Below are 23,514 nucleotides of genomic sequence, written 5' to 3'. Positions count from 1 at the left end.
CTAAATTCCAATATCCTATCGGTATACTGAAGATTCATGTTTCTCCACGTGCTAAGATTATCCAGTACCTCTGAATAATATCTGTAAACTCTGGTATGTTCCCTAATCATATAAATATTTTATCTGATTTCCAACTTGAATTTTGTTCTGATACATGACCTGAATTCTATTCTGATTTCTGATTTGGATTTTGTTCTGATATCTGTTCTGAATTCTGTTTTGATTTCTGATATCTCCGTTTAATGACAGAAAAATGTTTTAATTGAGGGGTATTGTTGAAGGAAGTATTTCTGCAGGTTCCTTGGCTTTGTGCTCAGGGCCTTACAAGTTGTGTGTGGGTTGGGTGTATGGTTCTGGGGAACCTACACATTCTGTTGTGATGGGATGGGGGCATATATATATATGTTTTAAAAGATCTGTATCTTTTTACTGGTTTTACGAGAACACACTAGATAAACTATTCTGATCTCCTGAACTTATTCATCCGAAACAGTTCTCTGAACTGGAAGCTCAATGTCTGTTACTATCTGAAATATCAGTAGGATCTCTGCTCAGCATAAAGATTTGTAGATATCTGAACTAATAAGGAAAAATATGTTTATCTGTATCTGCACGTTCTTCAGCATCATCTGGTAGTTCTGTATTACTGAGCTTTCCGAAGCTCACTCTGTTACTCACCTTTTCAGGTTTAAAGAATCGTACCAGTGCAGTTATCGACTTCAGTAAAGGAATCCCTCTGGCGTTGGCTGCAGAGTATGGTACTTGTGATTAGGGGACATGTAATTATATTTTGTTTTAATATTTGAGTCTGAAAATCTATTTTATTTTTGTATACTGATAAATCATTTTATAAGTTACATGTTTTAATAAAAGTTTTAAATTTTTCGCTATTTTATAGTGGGTCGCTCTGGTGGCCCTAATATGACACTCCAGATCGGATCGGGTTATCCGTATCTGTCTGAGTGGGTTACATATGTATATATATATATATATATATATATTGAAACAAATTAATTCATATTATAGTTATGTTTGCTATTTTGATAGATTAATTGAAACATAATATCGTCAAAGTGACATTTTTTGTGTAGACTAATTTATTTGAAATATCAAAATGATTATGTGTTTCTTGTGATTCATGCATTTATTAATAGACCCAAAAGAAAGTTAATATTTGATCGGGTTTCAAACGACATCTGTGGTAATAATATCTGACAATTATAAGGTACTTTATGTGAGCATTACATTGTCCAAAGATTAGTCTATTGTTCGACATAACTTATTGTCAATGTTGATTACTACAACAAAAGTACCGTTTATTGTTAATATCCAAAGACTTAATATTGATGTAGTGTTTGATATCTTGAGATTAGTCATAATTTTGAATTTATTTGCTTACTTAATGTGTGAGCTTCAATTATTTATATTTTGTTTTGTATTCAACTAATTATTTATTTATTGCTATCACAATAAATGTTATTATACATTTGTCTCATTTCTTGAAACCCTTTGAAAAGAAAATATTTTTGGCTCGATTTAAGGCTCGAAATACTTTGTAAAATTGTTTTAAAACAGTTTGAGTATAAAACACAATTTTACACTTTAGTAAGGATTAAAATAAACTTTGAAAGACTTGGAGTAATATTTTGATATTCGAATAATTACATCGAATATACTTAGAAAATCTTTTGTAAAATCTTAAAATTCATTTAACTTAATTTTTTATATCGAAACATCAAAATGTTTTCAACAATCTCCCCCTTTTTGATATAACAAAACATTTGAGTAATTTTAAGATTTTGAAATCAAGTTTGAAAAATTACTCCCCCTTACTTTAACACTTCTCCCCTTTAAAACACTTTCAAAAAGACTCTAATCTTTGAAGTTTAAAATAACTTTGGAGAGTAAGTAGTAAATTTGACATTTTTTTTAAAAATCATTTGAAAAATCAAAGCTCCCCCTCAATAAATGCATTCCAAATAAAATTTAGCTTTAAGAACAAGATACTTAAACAAAATTGAATTTCAACAAAGAATAACAAACATGTTAGTAGAACATGAAATTCAATATATCCAAGACTAAAATACTTTATGCAATACCAATTATTGAAATTTGATATCAATACCAATTATTAAAATTAAGTGCATATGCATAAAGTTTTCCAAAAATGTTATGCATTTGAAAATTTTGATATCAATTGTTAGAGAGATATCATTTTCATTTAAACCACATGCATAAACATTCAAATTTAGGTCAAAAATTTTAAAATTTGTAAAATCAAAGTATTTGAAAAATTGATATCAAATGTTAGAGAGATATCAATTGTGTTAAAACCAATTTTGACCAAAATTTTATTATGATGAACTAAAAATTCTTAAAAATTAATATAACTTTAAAATGTTCATCATAATCATCTTTTCAACATACATGAGATTAAAACAATGATGCATAATCATTTAAAACCAAAACTCATGCATGCTTAAAATCAAATGAGCAACCAAATAACCAAAATTAAAAGCATTAAGCTTAGAGGTTACCCATTCCTTTTTCATGTGTGGCTAGAGCATCTTGAATATCATCACTTTCATCACCATTGCTCCCACACACCTACAAGAGCCATTTAAGTAGGTTTTGGTATCCAAATTGCTTTGGATCCTTGGACGTTAGTTTCAATGCCCCTTGTTCCTTTCAGAACCCATACTTGTCTAATTTTAAAACGTTTTCCTTCCTTCAAAGGGCAAGTATGTTCCTTATGACCATGATAATGACAATGTGAGCATATTGTCATTATTGAACTAAATGAATTATTTAAAATGATTTCTTTTTCTTTTGTTAAGCATTCAAGCTTATCTTTTAAATCAAGATTTTCTTTTTCAAAACTTTCAATTTTTATTTTTGAAAGCTTTAAATCATTTTTCAAAATTTCATTTTGGCTTTCAAAATCTATTTTTGTTTTCAAAAGAAAATCATTTTTGATTTTAAATTTTGAAATCATTTTCTTATATTCGGAGTTCATAGTCTCAAACTCCGAATATAACCTATTAAAAGCATCTTGTAACTCATCAAACGTATATGAATTAAATTCATTTGAGTTAGAAGATACATCGGGCTCTTCACGAGCCATTAGAGACACCGCCTTTGTTGGTTCTTCTTTCTTGTTTCCATGGATTTCCTCAAGATTATTCCAAAGCTACTTGGCACTTGAACATGAAGAAACCCCTTCATAGATTTCATGACCAAATGCACAAAACATCATATGCATGGCCTTGGCATTAAGTTGAGCTTTCTTCTGTTCTTTGTCACTCCTCTTCTTCTCCTTATTCTTTGGAGAAGAGTAGCCGTTCTCGATTATCTCCCATGCATCAAGATCATTGGATTAGATGAATACCTTCATTAATTTCTTCCAATGATGATAGTTGACTCCATTGAAGTATGGAGGTTTGTCGGTTGATAGGGAGTCTTCCATGTGGAACGAGCCGGAGGTGGAAGCCATCTTCTCGGTTGTGTTGGGAATTGGTAGAGCTTCTTCTAGGATTATATCAAGGTGGTTAAACCTTCTTAACGAGTTAGGCTATGATGCCAATTGTTAGGATTTTTGAAAGCTCGAATCGATAATCGGAACGATTTGCAAAGAGGGGTCGTAACGGTTTTGTGTTTAGGGAGTAAGGAGATTGAAAGATAGAGAATTGCACAGTGATTTATAGTGGTTCGACTTTCTCAACCAAAGTCTACGTTCACTACCTTAGCTCCTCACCAAAGATTTTCCCACAAATTCACTAATTTGTTCTTTCTTTTAAGGACAAAGAATAACCTTACAACTCCCTAGTTTTTCCGGGCTAAACTAGAACTTTTTCCCTAGATTTTACACGGGATAAGCTAGAACATTTCCCCTTTACAAAAGGATAAAAGATGTAAACAAGAAAACCTCTCTAAGGTAGGTGTTTACAAGATTGAGCTCACAAGAACAAAATATTTACAAGAGAAAGATGAAATAAGATTGAAAAACTCTTCTCTTGTGTTTGATTGCTTGGATAGTTGTTCTCTTGCTTCTTCAAGTGTCCTTAGGCTGTATTTATAGCTTGGAATGTGTTTGAAGTCGTATATAGCCGTTAGGGATGTTTTGGAGTCGTTTGGAGATGAGAAACAATTAATAAAACAGCTTGGAGCGTGGGCGGAATCGGTACCCCCTCATGGGGAATCGGTTCCCTAAGTGCAATCTATTTTCGACCGTTAGACATGGGGGAATCAATACCCCCTGGGGGGGAATCTGTTCCCCCTAGGGGGAATCTGTACCCCTTGGGGGGAATCTGTACCCCCTAGGCAATCTGATTTTTCTTGAAACCCTTTGAAAAGAAAATATTTTTGGCTCGATTTAAGGCTCGAAATACTTTGTAAAATTGTTTTAAAATAGTTTAAGTATAAAACACAATTTTACACTTTAGTAAGGATTAAAATGAACTTTGAAAGACTTGGAGTAATATTTTGATATTCGAATATACTTAGAAAATCTTTTGTAAAATCTTAAAATTTATTTAACTTAATTTGTTATATCAAAACATCAAAATGTTTTCAACACATCCTTAATTGGTATAAAGAATTTCGAGAGGTGAAATTTGTTCAAATTACTCAAGTTCAATGGTCATGAAGCACAAATTTTAGAAGCCTTTAGGGGCACATGATCTAAAAAGATTACTTAGGCCAATGGTTTCCTTGACGAAATTGAGAAATATTTTCTTAAAAACAATAAAGTTTAAATGACATCACTTTTGACTTCTTTGATGTCGATAAAGTATAAGGGTCAAGGAAATATGAGGGAGTACATTATGGATATGTTTCATATTGCTTCAAGACTTAAGACACTTAAGATCGAGTTTTTTTCTAAAAGAATTACTTGTTCTTATGATTTTAGTATCGATTCCTATAGAGTTTAATCAACTCAAAAGGAGAAATGAACTCTAAATGAGCTCATTTTTCATTATGTACAAGAGGAAGAAAGGTTGAACCATTATATGTTTGAAAGTATTCACTTAAAAAGTGCATATAAAGATAAGAAGAAAAAAAGTAGAATGTAGTTATTAAGGTTCTAACTCAAAAGAGACCATAATATATATAAAGGGTTGTTCTCTTTTGAGATAAGATAAGACATATGAGGAGGAATTAAATTTTGAAACAGTAAGAAACTACTTTTCTATGTGATTTATGGGTTATAAGTTTTGTGATCTCATAATTAGGAATATTTTTAAGATGATATCTATAATATTACTTTTTAAGATGGTGAGTTTGGAGAGAGAAATAAGGTTTGAGGAATTGATTTTAAGGAGAAATTGGATTGTAACTCAATTCTTATTATCAATTTTGATGACACTCATTTGTTTATACATGTTGTTAATCAATAAATGAATCTAGAATCTCAATAAGGTTATTTTGAACAACTCTCCATTTAAGATGAGAAATCATTTCGAAAGAATAAACTCAACAATCTCAGAGAACAAGTGTCATTAAGAAGATCCACAAGATGAAAGAAATAATATTTAAATTATTATGTTATATTTATCCAAGAAATAAGGATGGCATTGGAATGATGGAGGATGATCTAATCAACTTTCGTAATGTCATAAAAGTTCTGACATTATATAAGTGGATTAATGTCATGGAAGAAGAGTATAAGTTCTATACAAGATAATAAAGTTTAAGAACTTGTCTCATTACCTAAGAGTGCAAAACTAATTGATATTTAAAACCAAAATGGATGCAAAAGGTGATGTTGACAAATATAAAACATGTCTTGTATCTAAAGAATATACTCATGAATAATGCATTAATTTTGTAGAGACTTTCTCTATGATTTCAATGAAAGACTCTTTTAGGATAATCATTATACTTGTTGCTAATATTTAATCTTGAGTTACATAAGTTGGATTTTAAAACGGTAACATTGATAAGATGTTTTATAATATGCAATTAGAATATTGTGTCTGATGATACAAAATTAATTATATGCAAATTAGGGAAATCCATGCATGAGTTTAAGTGTGACTCCCAATAATTGTATAACAAATTTCACCAAATAATTATCTCGTTTAGTTTTGAGATGAATTTGATTGACAATTGTATATACTATAAGTTCAGTATTAGTAAATTGAATAATATCCCTTATTGCTAAAGAAAACAAGTTTAGTCTTGATCAATGACCTATGGATGATTTTGAAGATAAGGAAATTGAGAAAGTTCATTATGCTTCAAAATAAATAGAGTTTAATATATACTTAGGTTTATACAAATTCAAACATAGCGTATGATTTTAGGATATTAAGCATATATTACAACAAGTTAGGCCTGGATCGTTGGATAACAGCCAAATTGATTCATACGATACATTTAAGAACAAAATATTACATGCTCACATATTGAAGGTCTAATGAGTAAGAGATCATCAGGTTTATGACTCCGACTTATTGAAATATGAATGTAAAATTTTGTCACATGAACTGTTAATTATGAATTGATAAAAATGATCAATTGAGTTATTTTGTGACAACTAAGTTGCAGTCATTTATTCCATATATAACATAAACACCTTAAGTCTAAGCACATAGACATTATGTTTCTGGTTGTTAAAAAAAATTCAGAGTGATTATGTGTTTATGAGCATATTGGTACAGACTCATAATTACACGCTTACTAAGGAATTGTCACCCAAGGTCTTTCATGAGCATACTACTCATGTAGGTGTAATATCATTTAAGGATATTTGGTTATAGTGAGAGTTTGTAATTTTAATGCTCGTTTGTTATAGATACAATTTCAGTTACTTCAATTTATTGATATTTATGTTAAAGTTATTTTCTGCAGAAATAAAGTTTGTTTTGGTTTATCTATTCTAGTTTTGGTAAAATTTGATCTCACTAATGTTTAAAAATGATCAGTTGGAAATAGACATGTGTGGTTCACATTGCATGTAATTTCCATTCTACGCTTCATGATTGATCTATGTCATTTGATTATGTCTGTATGCGTGACCATTGATGGGTCTAGTCATGATAGTTATGGCAAAGACCGCTTTGATCCTATATGGACATAGTTGATGGATGAGATTGTTATATAATGCCTACTACATGATAACAAATTTTGAGCTCATACGGTTATATATTTATCAGGAAACATTTCTTGCCTAAGTGGGAGATTGTTTGGATTAAAATCAATAATTATGGGCACATAATTATAATGTATATTGTTATCATAAAATATGACATAAATTAAGTAACCAATATGTTATAAAGTTATAAGGTATTAGAAGTATCATGAAATAAAAGTGTAGATACTATTAAATTTGTATTTATAATTCGACGAGGGGCAGAATTGTAAGTACATACAATAACTGATTCTTAAATCAGCTATATAAAAAAGTTATAGTCCCCAAGAAATAGACAATCTCATATTTACTCTTATTCCGTCAGAAAGTTTATACTTAAGATAATTATACCTTCTTAGAATATCACAACCAAAGAAAGATTCAAGGATTTCAAACTATCAATTAATCCAGATACACTTCTACATATAGTATTTTATTTTTGATGGTTTGACATGTTTAAATCATGGTTATTTTTCATAATTATTATGGTTTGATTCTAACATTAGCCAACTTTGTGTTATGATGTCTTCTGCTATTTATTTTGTACAGAATATTCCACCATGTATGGAACACATTGTAATGACTGATGCTCTTTCTATTTAATAAATATCGTTAATGTTAAAAAATAATATCGGACAATGTCAATTTCAAATTATGGTACTTCATTTTTAAGGTGCTCCAATTGATCATTGAAATTAACTAAAATATAGTCGATTTCTCATTCCACAACCCGATTTCTGTTTCTTCTCCTTCGAATATGCACCCATATTTTTTTCTGTGGAACTCTCCTTCTCATAGTGCAGCTCTTCTCGATATGAACAAAATAGTATATTTTTCCACTTAAACAAACAGATAAAACATTCATTTTCTATGAAATTTACTGAAGAATAAAAAAAATAGAAATGAGGAGGAAATGGAGAGAAAGTGTCGAAAACATACATGAATAGTTATAAGTAGAATGACGAGAATTTTTATAAATTTATTTGTCCCGTGTTTTAAATTTAAAATAATAATTTTTCATTATTCTAATTAAAAATTAAATAAAAAAATAGTATACTAATTATCAATTAAAATAAGGATTGTTTAATTATTTTCTAACTGAATTGAGATCTAAATAGATAATAAATAAATTTTACAGAACTTTGAGAACGATAAATGATATAAAAATTTCATTATTAAAAATAAATATTTATAATTTATATGACCAAAATAGATACTATCACTCGGAAATAATAGGAAGACGGGAACAGAAACAGGAATGGCTTCGCCTTGTAATGCAGGCAAACAACATTTAAACCCTAAAAATCATTTTGTTCCCGTTGTTGTCAGTTGAAGTCCTTCAATCTTTTCTTGAGCATGTCCATGGACTTCTTGTGTGAATTTGTTTTGGTGTTTCTGTTAGAAAGGCTCCCAAAGATGCTATCTGCCGTGTCCTTGAATTTGTCGCAAATGATGCCCACTTTCTTGTAACCCAAGGCGTTGTAATTTTTCTGTCTAATTGCAGGATTCATGAAATTCTCTGGTTGGCTGCTGGACAACAGGTTTATCAATTGTCGAGCTTCGACCAAGCAACCTCGGAAACTGCCTTCCCTGTATACCTCGCTCAGCCCCATGGTTTGGAACCTCTCGTCTGCGAAATTCTCTAGCATCTTTAGATCATTGTTGATTACGATCATCGAGTTGGTGTTGAACCTTTTCACACTATCGCTTAGAAATGCTGCAACTATGGAACTCGATATATGCTCGAGAGCCCCGCTCCCAACCTTGTATAAAGCATCCAATGGCAGAATTTGCTGTCCTTTTGACAACAGCGTCTCAAGGTAAAAAACGACCTAATTCATGTACTCGTTGTTTTGGACTAGCTCTTCTGATGTCCAGTTTATGTTTTCTGTGAGTTCCATGAACTCTTCCAACTTACTGTTTACCAGAGTCAGGAGAGCCAGATAGGCTTCATCTCTTATGTTTTTAAGATGGCCTTGGCTGTCAAACCAGCTCGAGGCCAATCGACAGGATCGAACTTGAATCCCACACAATTGGGCAGCTCGTTCAAGTTATGATATATTTGCAGCAAGCTGCATGACTTGAGATTCACCAAGGCCGGTATTATGAACTTTATTGAGGACCACTTCATTAAGCACATCAATCAAGAGATTGTCCAAGTAAATTCGCACTATATCATAAAAATTAGTATTTAATCCATATGACTAGTAATCCATGGAGCCATTGATGAAGGATCGAACAATATGACAGGAATCAGGCACCATAGAGGAGAATGGTGCAATATTTGGAAAAGCTGGCATTGTATCATATTCCGAATCCTTCTTCATCATCATCTGGTCACATGTATCATTAGAAATAATGCTCTCAATTTGCTGACGACACTCTTCAACAAGAAGATCGAGGTATTTTCTCGGCTCTTATCTAATACCTCAAGAATCAAACTCACTTCATACCCATGCTGCCTAAGAGTTGCCCCAAGAAGGGTGATATAATCCTTCACCAAGAGAAGGTGAGTTGCGGAATCTATTAGAGCAAACTGTTTATCCAAAACTGGTGCCACTTTAGCCGCAGTTTGTTCCCACATTGTCTCAACTTGTTCGTCCAGCAATAAACCTCCGGAAGTCCTTAGGACCATATCTTCCACAATGAAGTAGCCTGCAATTTGTGCCAGATATGTTTGATGTGATTCAATGAATGCTTGCGAGGAAGGGATTTGCAAGTCTGAAGTGAGTTGCATTGATCTATTTAATCCCGAAATTGCTCTTGGAGGCCAAGGCAGGTATGGATGTGATATGACCGATGAAGGGGTGTAAGATCAAACTTCAAAATGGATTCCTCAGCAACTTCATCAACTTCTAATTGATACACGAAATCTATGCCAGCCATGTTCATTTTCTCAGCTTTTCTCTTCCGTTCGAGCATTTCCTCATCTCTCTGGTGAGCCGGTGCGGCTTGTCCTATTGCAGTCTGTCCAATATCCTTAGCGGAACTCCTGATGTGAACTAACCACTCGTTAAAGTGTGCAGTCACTTTCTTCTCAATATGTGCTTTTATCATAGGGATGGCTTTTTCTATAACAATCTCGACTTTATTCACATGGATATTATACAAGTAATTCTTCTCAATCAAATCCACAGCTTTCAAAGCAAGGTAAAACTGGGCTTGTGAAAGGTGCTTGCTACATTTAACACAAAGCTCCAACACTTGAATGCAAATCCTGGACATCTTAATAGCTTCAGTTACACTCTTCTTGATGGAATAAGATTCAAGAAGCTCTTCAAGTTTGAGCAGCAAAGCATTCCCTACTTCCTGCAACCTGAAATTATCACTGGCGAGATGGCTTTTAAGCTCTTCGGCGTCGACCAAGACGCCTCGAAGCTCGTCGACGGCACGAATGAATTCCTCTTAGTGAGTCTTGCAGAGCTCCTCAATCTCCACTTCTTTCTTTTTCATGAGATGTTTCAGTTGCTGAACAAGCGGCTCCGGTCGCCCCATTTCGAATGCATGTCTAACAAAGGGACCTAAATCATCACCATTGCCGATCAAAGTTGCAAGCACCAAGTCTTCCCCCGTCTCACCATTATCTATAGTTGCTCTCCTCTTGTGTGATTTCGAATCCATCGTTAAAAAAACAAACAGACAAACACTGCAAATCCAAATATTCCGAGAATAAAAAAACAGAGAATGTCCGGAAGAGATCCCAATTTGATCCAAACCATAAATAAACAAAAGAACCCAAAATTTATCAGATACTTAACACTGGTTTAAAGAAAAATGAACAAAACAACATGCAACGAAACACATTTGTAAGGTGAAAATAACAATAATAATTGTAGCTGGAAACAAGGCAGACGAATGTGTGATCCGAGATGATTGAAAAGGAAAGATGGGTTTTTTCTCTTGTTCTTGTGATTTTCGTAATGACGGGGAATGGAGATCAGTTGGGTGTTCTGTTTTGATTTTCTCCTTTATTTTCATTTCTCCGGATTGTTTGTCACCTGTTTCGGGGACGATGGACCCCATGCCTCAACAAAAAGGAATTTCACCAACGACAAACTTCTCTACATATGATTTGGTCCATCTACCATATCTGTTCACATTTTAGTATCTAATTTTTTTATTACTTAAATTAAGAATTTTAATAGTATTTTAAAATGTTATCATTTGTAATTATTTTATTTGATAATATTTTTTAGATTTAAGCTTTTATTTTATAGTGTATATTAAATAAAACAATAAATTAAATATATGTGATTAATTAAAATTGAATATATGGATATCGAGATGATCTTTATTGAAATATATTATTCTTTAAAAATTTAAATTAATAGTTAAATTATTATATTTAAAATATCAAAATAATATGAAATATTATATTAACTCACAAAAAGTTAAAATTATAAACTAATACAATTTTAGAAATTAACATTAATATAGTACACTTATTTTTTTTAGGGTAAAGTACACAAATGACCCATCGATTATAGGACATTGTTTTGATGAGTCATTGATTATTAAAAGCTATAAAATGGTCCTCCGACTATAGGGTGTTGCTTTGTTGAGTCTCTCAACTATTAAAAGTTACAAAATGATCATCTCACTATTCATATATTCCAAAATCATATTTTCGTAAAAAAAAATTGACAATCATCTGAGATTGACATTAATATGTTGATTGGGATATCATAGTCGTTTGAGATTCGGAGATAATATTTTATCATATTCCAGTCAACAAATTAGCATCCAACTCAGATTGTAGTCAAAATTTTAACAGAAAATAACAAGTTTGGAACATATGAAGAATCGGGTGACCATTTTATTAATTTTAAAAGTCGAATGACTCAACAAAATAGTGTCCTATAGTTAAGAAACCATTTGTATATTTTACCCTATTTTTTAATGTACCAAATAGTTTCTAAATATAAGTTTAGTATTCATGTAATTAATAGTTTTAGAATAGGGTTAAAATTATTCTCCAACTATTATGAAATGTTTATTTAAATTCCATTTTTTTCATCTTATTGAGCCTTGAAATTAGACGATTTCATTAGTCGTGACCTCTTGATCGATGATTTTCATTAACTGCTATTATACTTATGTTACCGTAAATTTTGTCGATACAATAATGGTCAATATGTGAATGGTTATATACATCCAACACAAATATAAGTACATTTATTAAATCAAAATTTGTGTGACATATTGCATATGAAATCATCAATGAAATCGAGCCATAACCGACGGAGTTTAAGGGAGGAAAGTTTACGTCCATGAAACTTGTTAACACTTAACATGAAACTGAAGTGTCCGTTTTCATTTTAAGGATTGAAGAACACATATCATGGAAATGACAATTGGATTAAAAATTATGAATGATAAAAGCAAATTCCCTTCCCATGAAATTCCAAGTACATTGATTTTATTACCATCAAATCTTGAATTGCCATGTATACTGCGCATGGATTTGTAAACAGAAACTGTAATGCAAATATATAATACCAAATCAGTTCAAAAGCAGGGAATATAACCAACTCCCAAGTTCTTTCAATTATTTGCAAGCATTGAAAATTCAGCCAGATGCAGTCTTTTTCTGCTGGAAAATGACAGCATAGACGGGAACGAACACACCGATGCTGAAGGCTGTCAAAACTCCAAGAGACATTTTCAGCTTCTGATTTTTCATCCTATCCAAGTTATACATGTGCTTAGCATGAAGGTAATATGGCTCGTCATGCCCGTGACCTCCCCCCATCCTCTTCACTCCGGTAGAATGAAACCCTCTACTGGCTGCCACAAACACAACAAAAGTAGCTCCCATGATTTTGAGTTTTACACATTATTACTAACAATAAAGATAACAGCACAAAGGGTGAAGTTCCTAAACAGTTTCTTTTAACGTTTGAGGATTCTAGCATATGAGTTACAAGCAGGCAGACAAACAAAAACAAACACAACTCATGCCCACAGCCCACCATTTGCAACATCTATCATCTAAGCATAGGATTTTTTAAAATTTCTCATTCAAATCCAGATTATACTCCAGAATCAATGGAACCGTGTTGTTCTCCTAATGGAAGACCTTCCACCCAGAGTCATGGCAGTTATTTTGCATCTCTGTCAAAGACAGAGCAGTAGGGAGAGGTCAAACCACAACTCAATTAAAAAAGTTCAATTAGCACCGAACAAATATAGAGAATCCTTCAGTTCTGAATAAGACAATGGTCAATGGAAAATTTCTTATTCTCTGTTCAACTAGCTACAAGTAAGCTAAATGAAAGCCTAAAACCCCTATATAATTAATGATGAACAAGGTTAATCCAGTCATCTACTCGATCATTTGTTAACTTCATTTTGAACCTTTTAACACGTTCCACCATAATTATCACTCCTATAAATCCTCACCAGCATATTTTACTTGCATATACTTATAAAAATTTTAGTAAATACATAGCATGCCTAAATCCCGATCAAGTAAATAAAGAGGATAAAAGAAAAGAAATAATAATTACAAGTCAAATATAATTCAAGACATGTATGAGCAGAAACAGAAAACATTTCAAAGTTACACACGAGGGTGTAAGGATATGGTTACACTTCTTCTGATGACCCTATACTGAAGGTCACAATTTTATTGGGTAATGAAAAATAATATTTATATTATTGACTAAATACGAAACACTTGAACAAATTGGAAAAGGGGAAACATCAGAATGTCACTATAGCTAAAGCAAATATCATGCACGAGTATGTTCTACATTCATTTGCTGATGAAAAAACATAAAACATCAAATCCAACGAAAAAATGCTGCATAACAGCCAATGATTAACATCGACCACACATAAACACAAGGGACAAAGATCAGATAAATGCAAACTAATAAAGAACTTTTCTATCATTTAAACAAAATTTCAGCATGTAAAAGTCACAGAAACTTCCTCAGACATTGAACAGCAAAACCAGCCATTTTCAAATGAACATATCAGCTAAAGAACTATGTCAGTAACATCAAACAAACAATACCTCAACAACCCACACAACCGATTAGAAAGATAACCATGAATTCATCAATTCAACATTATTCACATCAAAATTGTTTTCCACAAAAATATGATAAGGAAGCATTGCAATTAATACAAAAACGATATAGCAGTCATTGAGGTCCTTGAAACTAAATTTAAAAGCAAATGCTGATTGAGGGCCACTAGAAATCAACATACTATGACCACAAAGCAATTCAAAATCAATGTCTAAGCCTATTTAATAACTCCCCTAGGCTTTCCTTTTCAGGAAGAATGCTTATACACAATTATAAGCTATTCACTATCATTTTTATCCTCATTAACATAAAATTATTTTAGTCGTTACAAAAACATGGGCATTCAAAAGTTTATCAATCTAACCAATACTCAAATCCCTTAAAAATATATAGAACTAATTAATCTGTATGAATGTATTTTATATAGATGTTATACAATTTTAAAATCCAATCAAAAACGCCGAAAACATAAATCAGCAACAAACAAATAAAAAGTGAAAAGAATTACAAACACCAATAAAACAGATCTACATTAGCAGTTATGAACCCTCAATTTCGGCTAACAAAAAGAATTCTGAACACCCAGATGTTCTTCTTCCACTAGTTTACTGTATTTTCTTATCTGATAAATACAAGAAAAGAAGAAATCGTTAGTGGGTCCCCAACCTGATTTGTGGATAAGTAATTGAGAGGACGATGTCAGAAGCTTAGAAGCCGATCCAAGCCCACCGTTCAACGCCATGGCTTTTCTTCTTCGAGAAAATGAAAACAAAAATGAACTTAATCAACGGCAGCTGTGTAAAGAAATCGCGAGGCCCTCTGTTTCCAATTCTCTACCAAGTGCTGCTGGCTATATATAATCTATAATTGAAACGTGTGGGATCACACACGTGCGGTTGGGGTTGAGTGGGCTGGCCTTTAAACTCATGAAAGTAATTGCTATTGTGTTTTCTCCGTCCGCCAAACAAAATAGATTAGTTTTAAGCCTTAATGGTATCTTAGTCCATTTGGTACAACTTTTTAAAAGTATTTTTAGGTAAAAAAATCTGTTTCGACAAAACAATTAATGTTAAATAGGTAGAAAAAAAAAGGTGAAACGATAGCTTCAAGCCAACCGTAAAAGTTAAGATTTTTAATTTTTTCAATGTTAAATTTACGTTTAGAAGTAAATTATAATTCTACCCTTAGTAATACATGAGTTTCACTCAATTATATATTTATATTTTTTAATAATTTATAACATAATATCTATAATGGACATTTTATCTTTTCAAACTCATTTTTGTAACATCAATCACAAATAGTTAAATTTTAAACGACACTTTTTACAACACTTTTAAAAATTCGTTTTTACAACACTTTTAAAAGTCACTTTTCAAAAGTTGCGGCAAACAATCCCTTAGGCTTTTATTATTTTTTATATTGATGTGGTAATTCAAGATGTTGATGTTACAATTCATATTACTTATGTGACAATTCATTATGACTGTTGACATGATAGACATATTAAATTGATTTTTTTTGTTGAATATGAGGATCAAATTGATTTTTAAATGTTCAATTATTTATTCAACTTTTTTAAAAATAAAATTTATTTTAAATTTAAAATATAAATAATTTAAAAATATTAAAAAATACTAAAAATGAAAGATTAATTACTAAAAACTTAAAATATATATTTAAAATATTAAAAAAATAAAATTCCAGTCGTAGTGCCATGACTTTTTTTAAAAACATTGAAGTAATACTTACATCTTGACCTAGGAACTCTTCTGAGTGGAGGCTTTTGAATTCAGTCAGAAATTAAAGGGTGTTTCTAAAAATGATTATAAACATATTATTGATTATATTAGTTTTTATTTTTCATATTATATATAATTTAAAATTACTTATTTTTGGACTCTTCAAGTCTATACAAAGGTTATTGGAGAACTTGCTCTAAAGTCACCAATGGTAACAATCATGGTTTCAGAACCGGACTGGTTAGCAAATCGATCATGTTACCGGTTCATTGGTTCAATCAGTCGAACCGATTCGACCGGTCGGAAGAACCGGACGACTTCATAATTATTTAAAAAATTAAATAAAAATACCAAAAATATTTAATAAAAAATAATTTTTTATATCACAAGTCATATTCAAAGCAAGTCATAACATATATAAGTTAAAAACCATAAAATCAAGTGAAACAAAATGATTCAAATTAACTACAACATAATAATTAAAGTAAAACATATTAAATAATAAATATAATTATATAACTATAATTAAAAAATAAATTTGGGGCTAAAAAAATTATAACAAAATAATATTGTTTAGTTTAATTTTTTTTAAAAACAATCCCACATGGCTAAAAAACATAGAAGAGCATCCCAAAAGTCTAAAGAGAAAATATGAGAATAAAACAATCCCACATGGCTAAGAAACATAGAAGAGCATCCCAATTAACTTCTATAAATAATAGATGTAATTTGGCATTCAAAATCATGGAGCCTTTTAGTGAGCATTGAGTGAATTATTCTTTCACTTCAATTAAGCTCGAATTTTAGGCTTCAATCGAGCTTTTAAATTTTTTTTTGAGTTCAAGCCTTTTCGAGTTCAAGTTTCAATATTATATTTCGAGTTCGAGTTGAACTTGATAATTTTTAGCTCGTGAGTTTGAGTCGAGTTGAGCTTACTTTTAAAGTTTTCAAGTTCGAGTCGAGTTCAGCAATACTCGAGTTCGACTTTGCTCGTTTAACAAACGACGTCGTTTGGTTTAATTTTAAAAAAAAAATAAAATTGGCGGTTTTTTTGATTTTTTCCGGGTTTTCCCGGTTTTTTTCGGTTTTCAGCCGTTCCGGTTTGAACGATTCATCGGTTCAACCGATGTAGATTGAACCGGACTAGATAGTGATTCCCGATTGAATTAGCCGATCCGATTTTCAAAACAATAATAAAAATTGATGTCAACAAGGAATTTTACGGTGAACGATATAATGATAATGATGAGAGAATTATAGAAATTACATTGTCAGACTATATTTCATGACAAATAAAGTATTCCCTTAAAATTTAAACGAGAAGGAATGTTGCTATATCCAGAAACTATCTTTACAAAGAATAATAAAACGGGCTCTTAAATAAATTTCCAAAGGCAAAAACAATGCTTTAGCCTCCCCACTCGCTTTTCTGGCGGAGGCTAACGTTACCAAGAAAGTAAGGTTTAAGGAATTGGATGAAACATCAATACAAGATATTGAGATAGAAACATAAGACTATGCGGTGCATGAACCCTCCTCTACGGCGGTCCTAGGTTAGACCCTGATGATAATAAGAATAGAGATCCGGAAAGCCTCATTAACGAGGAAATTAACATTTCCGAGGAGTACATCATGATGGGAACGAGGTATGGTCTTCCTTCCATCGAATTTTTCGATCGAGTGTACAAGCTTATGGAGGTCAACATGGCCAAAACGACGATCCTTAAGTTGTTGGGGAGGAACATAGGCCTCAACACCCTCAATAATAAGACCTATGCTCTATGACGGCCGTCTCAACCCTTTATCCTTATGAATCTGGAGAACATGTACTTCCTCACGTGGAAATTCAAAAGGGGCTGAAGTTTTCAACAATTTTTTATTGAAATAAAAATAGGATTAATTATAAGATTAGTCTTTAAGCTTCAATTATAAATATCCTAACCCATTTAGCTTCAAAATCATCCCAAATCATTTTTTCTCCCAATACTAAAGAGTTTTCTTGTGAGTAGTGAGTGTTTTGTAAACACCTGTAAATTTTCTCTTTTTAGTAAAAGATCTACAGCAGTCCGGAGACGTAGGCATAATTGGCTGAACTCCGTTATCAATTTCGGATATTATTTTTCCGCTTTTATTTCACATTCTCACTAATCTGGTTATAGGAAAATTACTCGTACTCTTTTATTTACCAACAACTGGTAATCAGAGCTTTTGGTTGTGAATTTTGTCAATTTTTTTGCGATGTTACTATTCATTATTATTCACGTGAATAGTAAATTTCATGAATAGTAAAAATTTTGTCAGCGATACGAAATTATCGACGGAGGTGTTCTAATACACGGTGGTTCGCAAGAATTGTCAGAAACGATCCAAACGAAGCCAGATTCGAGTGGGAGCGATGGCTGCAGACGAAGGGAAGGTGAAAATTGAAAAGTTCGATGGTGCGGACTTTAGCTTTTGGAAGATGCGGATTGAAGATTTTTGTATCAGAAAAATTTATATCAACCTCTCTCAGGAAAGCAACCAGAGGGCATAAAGAATGAAGATTGAGCTCTTCTCGACAGACAAGCCCTCAGAGTTATCCGACTGACGTTGTACCGAAATTTTGTTTTTAACATAGCAAAGGAAAAGACCACGGCGGGTCTAATGACGGCTCTCTCCAGTATGTATGAGAAGCCATTAGCCTCAAACAAAGTTCACTTGATGAGGCGATTATTCAATTTGCGGATAACGGAAAGGGCGTCAGTGGCTCAACACCTAAATGAACTCAACACAATCACAACCCAGTTGAGTTCCGTGGAAATTGAATTTGATGATGAAGTTCGAGCTTTAATTCTCTTATCATCTCTACCAGACAGTTGGAATGCTACTGTTACAGCAGTCAGCAGCTCATCGGGAAACATCAAATTAAAATTCGACGATGTTCGGGATCTGGTATTGAGTGAAGAAATTCGACGGAGGGATTCGGGTGAAGCATCAAACTCCTCAACCTTGCACACGGAGTCTAGAGGGAAAACTTCAGAAAAAAATTCAAATCGTGGCATATCGAAATCCATAAGGGAAAAATCAAGAACGGAAAAGAAAGATTTTACCTGTTATAATTGCGGCAAGAATGGTCACTTTAAAAGAGATTGTCGAGCACCGAAGAAAGATATCGGCACACAGGAATCTGCAAACTTGACAGAGGAGACAGGTGATGCCATGATTTTAAGCGTCAATAGTTTGATTGAATCATGGATCTTAGATTCAGGGGCATCTTTCCACTCCACCCCATGCCAAGAAATCATGGAGAATATGTCAGTGGTGATTTTGGGAAGGTTCATCTAGCTGATGATGAAACCTTTAAGATCGTCGGAAAAGGAGACATTCGATTAAAGTTGCCAAACCAAACCACATGGAAGCTGAAATGAGTGAGAAATATTCATGGCCTTAAAAGAAATTTGATTTCTGTAGGACAGCTTGATGGAGAAGGATATAGTACAACCTTTTCAGGCTGTGAATGGAAGATTACCAAAGGAGCACTCGTCATTGCTCGTGGTAAGAAGACTAGTACTCTCTATGTAACTTCAAATTTAGAGAATATCATTACAGTAACAGATGCTGATGGAAAATCAAACATATGGCATCAAAAGCTTGACCATATGAGCGAGAAAGGGATGAAGACATTTTTGTCAAAAGGGAAGCTGCCGGATCTAAAGAGTGTAGATGTCAGACTATGCGAGGATTGCATCTTTGGCAAACAAAAGAAAGTTAGTTTTGCAAAAATTGGCAAGACACCGAAGGCAAAAAAGTTAGAGTTGGTTCATACTGATGTATGGGGACTATCTTCAGTTTCATCCCTTGCATGCTCACTATATTATATCACCTTCATCGATGATTCTACAAGGAAGATGTGGGTTTATTTTCTGAAGAAGAAATCATAAGTCTTTGATACCTTCAGAAAATGGAAGACCATGGTGGAAAATGAGATTTCTACGCGAACAATGGGATCAATGGGATCAAGATTCAGAGATTTCTACGCGAACAATGGGATCAAGATGGAGACAACAGTTACCATGACACCACAGTAGAATGGCGTAGCAGAGCGCATGAACAGAACTCTGAATAAACATTCCAGAAGCATGAGGATACATGTCGGATTGCCCAAATTGCTATGGGCTGAAGCTATAAACACTACATCTTACCTGATCAACCGTGGGCTCTCAGTTCCTTTGGATAGTGGAATACCAGAGGAAGTTTGGAGCAAGAAAGAAATAAACCTTTCACACTTAAGAGTGTTTGGTTGTATTTGTTATGTACACATAAATTATGCTGAAATAAGCAAACTTGATGCCAAGTCCAAAAAATGCGTCTTTGTTGGTTATGGTGGTGATGAGTTTGGTTACCGGTTTTGGGACTACAAAAATCGAAAGATCATCAGAAGCATAGATGTCATTTTCAATGAAAATGTGATGTACAAAGATAGGTCAACCATAGAATCAAGTAGCTACAATACCGAAGCTGAAACAAAGGAATTTACTAAATTTGAGGAGATTTCTGGAAATGATGTTCAGATTAGTCCGGAAGCAGTTCAAGAAGAACCAGGCACACCAGAACTGTGACGCTCCTCCAGAATTCCTAAACCAACCCAGTGTTATTTGCCTTCTTTGCACTACTTGTTGCTGACTGACAATGGTGAATCAGAGTGCTATGACGAAGCAATGCAGGTGGAGGATTCAGTCAAGTGGAAGTCTTCCATGAAAGATGAGATGGACTCGCTTATGTCAAATTAGACGTAGGAATTAGCTGAATTACCACCATGCAAGAAAGCACTCCATAACAAGTGGATTTACAGGATCAAAGAAAAGCACGATGTGAGTAAACGCTACAAAGTAAGATTGGTTGTCAAAGGCTTTCAACAAAAAGAAGGTATTGACTACAATGAAGTTTTCTCTCCAGTCGTAAAACTGTCTACAATCAGACTGGTGTTGAAAATTGTAGCTGCAGAGAATTTACATCTTGAGCAGTTAGATGTAAAGATAGCTTTCCTTCATGGTGATTTGGAGGAAAAAATCTATATAAGGCAGCCAGAATGCTTCATAGAGGCAGGCAAGAAAAACCTGGTATGTAGGTTGAAGAAGAGCTTGTATGGTTTAAAACAAGCTCCTAGACAGTGGTACAAGAAGTTTGATAGCTTCATGAGTAGTAGTGGTTTTACCAGATGCCAAGCAGATCATTGTTGCTACATCAAGAAGTTGACAACAACTTTATTTTTTATTGTTGTACGTTGATGACATGCTCGTTGCAGGCTCAGACATGCAAGATATTATAAATTTGAAGCAAAAATTGTCGAAGCAGTTTGCAATGAAAGATCTGGGCGCTGCAAAGAAGATTCTTGGGATGAGGATTAAGAGAGACACAAAGTTAGGCACTTTGATGTTATCACAGGTTGAGTACATCAACAAAGTACTCTCTAGGTTCAACATACAAGATGCTAAACCAGTAAGTACACCTTTAGGTGTTCATTTTAGACTCTCCAAAAAAACAGTCACCAAAGACGAAGAAAAAACATGCACATATGGTGAAGGTGTCATATGTCTCAGCAATTGGAAGTCTGATGTATGCCATGGTTTGTACTAGACCAGATATTGCTCATGCAGTGGGTGTTGTTAGTAGGTACATGAATAATCCAGGCAAGGTACACTGGGAAGTAATCAAATGGATCATCAGATATTTGTGGGGTACTACAAACAAATCACTTTGTTTCAAAGGTGGAGATACGATACTGACATGCTATGTAGATGCTGACTTAGCTGGAAATATCAACATCAGAAGGAGCACTACAGGGTATGTCTATACTCTAGGAGGTACTTCAGTGAGTTGTGTTTCTCAACTACAGAAGATAGTTGCTCTCTCCACAACTGAAGCAGAATATGTCGTTGTTACGGAAGCCAGCAAGGATATGGTCTGGCTCCAAAGTTTCTTGGAAGAGTTAGGCAAGAAACAAGAAAACAATGTCTTGTATTGCGATAGTCAAAGTGTTATCCATCTAGCGAAGAATCCGTCTTTTCGTTCTAGGACGAAACACATACAATTGCGATATCATTTTATCCAATCTCTTCTGGAATATGGGATTTTGAAACTTGAAAAGATCAATGGAGCTCAAAATTCGACAGACATGTTGACAAAGACGGTGACTACGGACAAACTGAAGTTGTGTTCAGCTTCAGTTGGCATGCTAGAATAACAAGACCAAAAATGATGTTGTATCGATCAAGGTGTGAAGACAGATTAAAATCAGTCTTCAAGTGGGAGATTGTTGGAAATGTCAAAAAGGGAGGCAAATGAGGGGGCACTGCCTGTGGAAATTCAAAAGGGGCTGAAGTTTTCAACAAAGAGGGCACTGAATTCGGTGCCCTAATTTTTTATTGAAATAGAAATAGGGTTAATTACAATATTAGTCTCTAAGATTCAACTATAAATATCCTAACCCATTTAACTTCAAAATCATCCCAAATCATTTCTTTCTCCCAATACTAGAGAGTTTTCTTGTGAGTAGTGGTGTTTTGTAAACACCTGTAAATTTTCTCTCTTTAGTAAAAGATCTGCAGTAGTCCGAAGACGTAGGCATAATTGGCTGAACTCCGTTATCAATTTCGGATATTATTTTTTCTGCTTTTATTTCGCATTCTCACTAATCTGGTTATAGGAAAATTACTCGTACTCGTTTATTTCCCAACACTTATGGAGGTCAACATGGCCAAAACGATGATCCTTAAGTTGTTGGGGAGGAACATGGGCTTCAACACCCTCAATAATAAGACCTACGCTCTATGACGACCGTCTCAACCCTTTATCCTTATAAATCTGGAGAACATGTACTTCCTCATGTGTTTTCAATTGAAAAATATTATATCAAGGTATTGGATAAGCGTCTTTGGATTATCTACGGTCAATATTTAACGATAAACCATGAACAATAGATTTTTTAACATCTCAAGCTTATCCTATAACTATCGTGGCCTGGGTTCATCTCTCCATATTACCATAGTATATGTATAACATGATGATTCTAAGAAGCATTAGGAGTCTCATTGGTGGCTAAAGTGAACTTTCACAATGATACTAGTAATAAAAATGATTCGCTAGAGTCGTAGTATATGTAGATCTTACACATCCTTTGATCTCGAAAATGGTGTTAGATTTTACTTGAAATTAAGTTGGAAATTTCATCTTGGTTGGTGGCCAAACTTTGAACATGGGAATTTCATATTTGGTGGCTAACTTGTACACATTGAAAAATTCTTTGGTAGGTGGCCAACTTATTTTTCATGTTTAATCCCTAAAATATTAAGTCATTTATAAGTTTAGTCCTTAAAACTCAACTATAAATAGGCCTAAGTATTTCATTAGAAATCATCCCAAAAACAAGTTATCTCTTCCTCTTGTATTCTTCATTCTCCCACTTTGGGAATTCTAAAGAATTCCATTTGTTGTAATATTTGCGATATAGTGAATTTATCATCTGGTGTGGTGCCCGAGGAGTAGACGATATTCTCGTCGAACCTCGTAAATTTGGTGTGTTCTCCTTTATTATTTTTATTCAGTTTTTCTATTGTGTTTCAAT

General features: G+C 33.3%; 1 protein-coding gene and 1 pseudogene across 1 annotated transcript; both read right to left on the bottom strand.

Annotated features, from left to right (window-relative positions):
- Positions 1-8,404: 8,404 nt before the first annotated feature.
- Positions 8,405-11,035, bottom strand: LOC120154430 (annotated as a pseudogene).
- Positions 11,036-12,684: 1,649 nt separating this feature from the next.
- Positions 12,685-15,021, bottom strand: LOC120154419. Its single transcript, XM_039166176.1, has 2 exons — positions 14,836-15,021; positions 12,685-12,919 (listed from the first exon to the last, which is right to left on the bottom strand). Exons 1-2 carry the CDS (start codon positions 14,909-14,911, stop codon positions 12,702-12,704), a joined length of 294 nt encoding a protein of 97 aa, XP_039022107.1. The 5' UTR covers positions 14,912-15,021; the 3' UTR covers positions 12,685-12,701.
- Positions 15,022-23,514: the final 8,493 nt, after the last annotated feature.

The sequence above is a fragment of the Hibiscus syriacus genome, unplaced genomic scaffold (assembly GCF_006381635.1).
Source record: "Hibiscus syriacus cultivar Baekdansim isolate YM2019G1 unplaced genomic scaffold, ASM638163v2 tig00111129_pilon, whole genome shotgun sequence".
NCBI classification, from domain to species: Eukaryota; Viridiplantae; Streptophyta; class Magnoliopsida; order Malvales; family Malvaceae; genus Hibiscus; species Hibiscus syriacus.
Note: the sequence above shows the minus strand (reverse complement) of the source record. Positions and strands in the feature narration are given on the sequence as shown.

Coding starts and splice junctions, on each gene's coding strand:
- LOC120154419 (XM_039166176.1), bottom strand. CDS start 14,911: ATGGCGTTGAACGGTGGGCTTGGATCGGCTTCTAAGCTTCTGACATCG. Junction 12,920..14,835: donor ATTACTTATCCACAAATCAG/GTTGGGGACCCA, acceptor TGTTTGTGGCAG/CCAGTAGAGGGTTTCATTCT.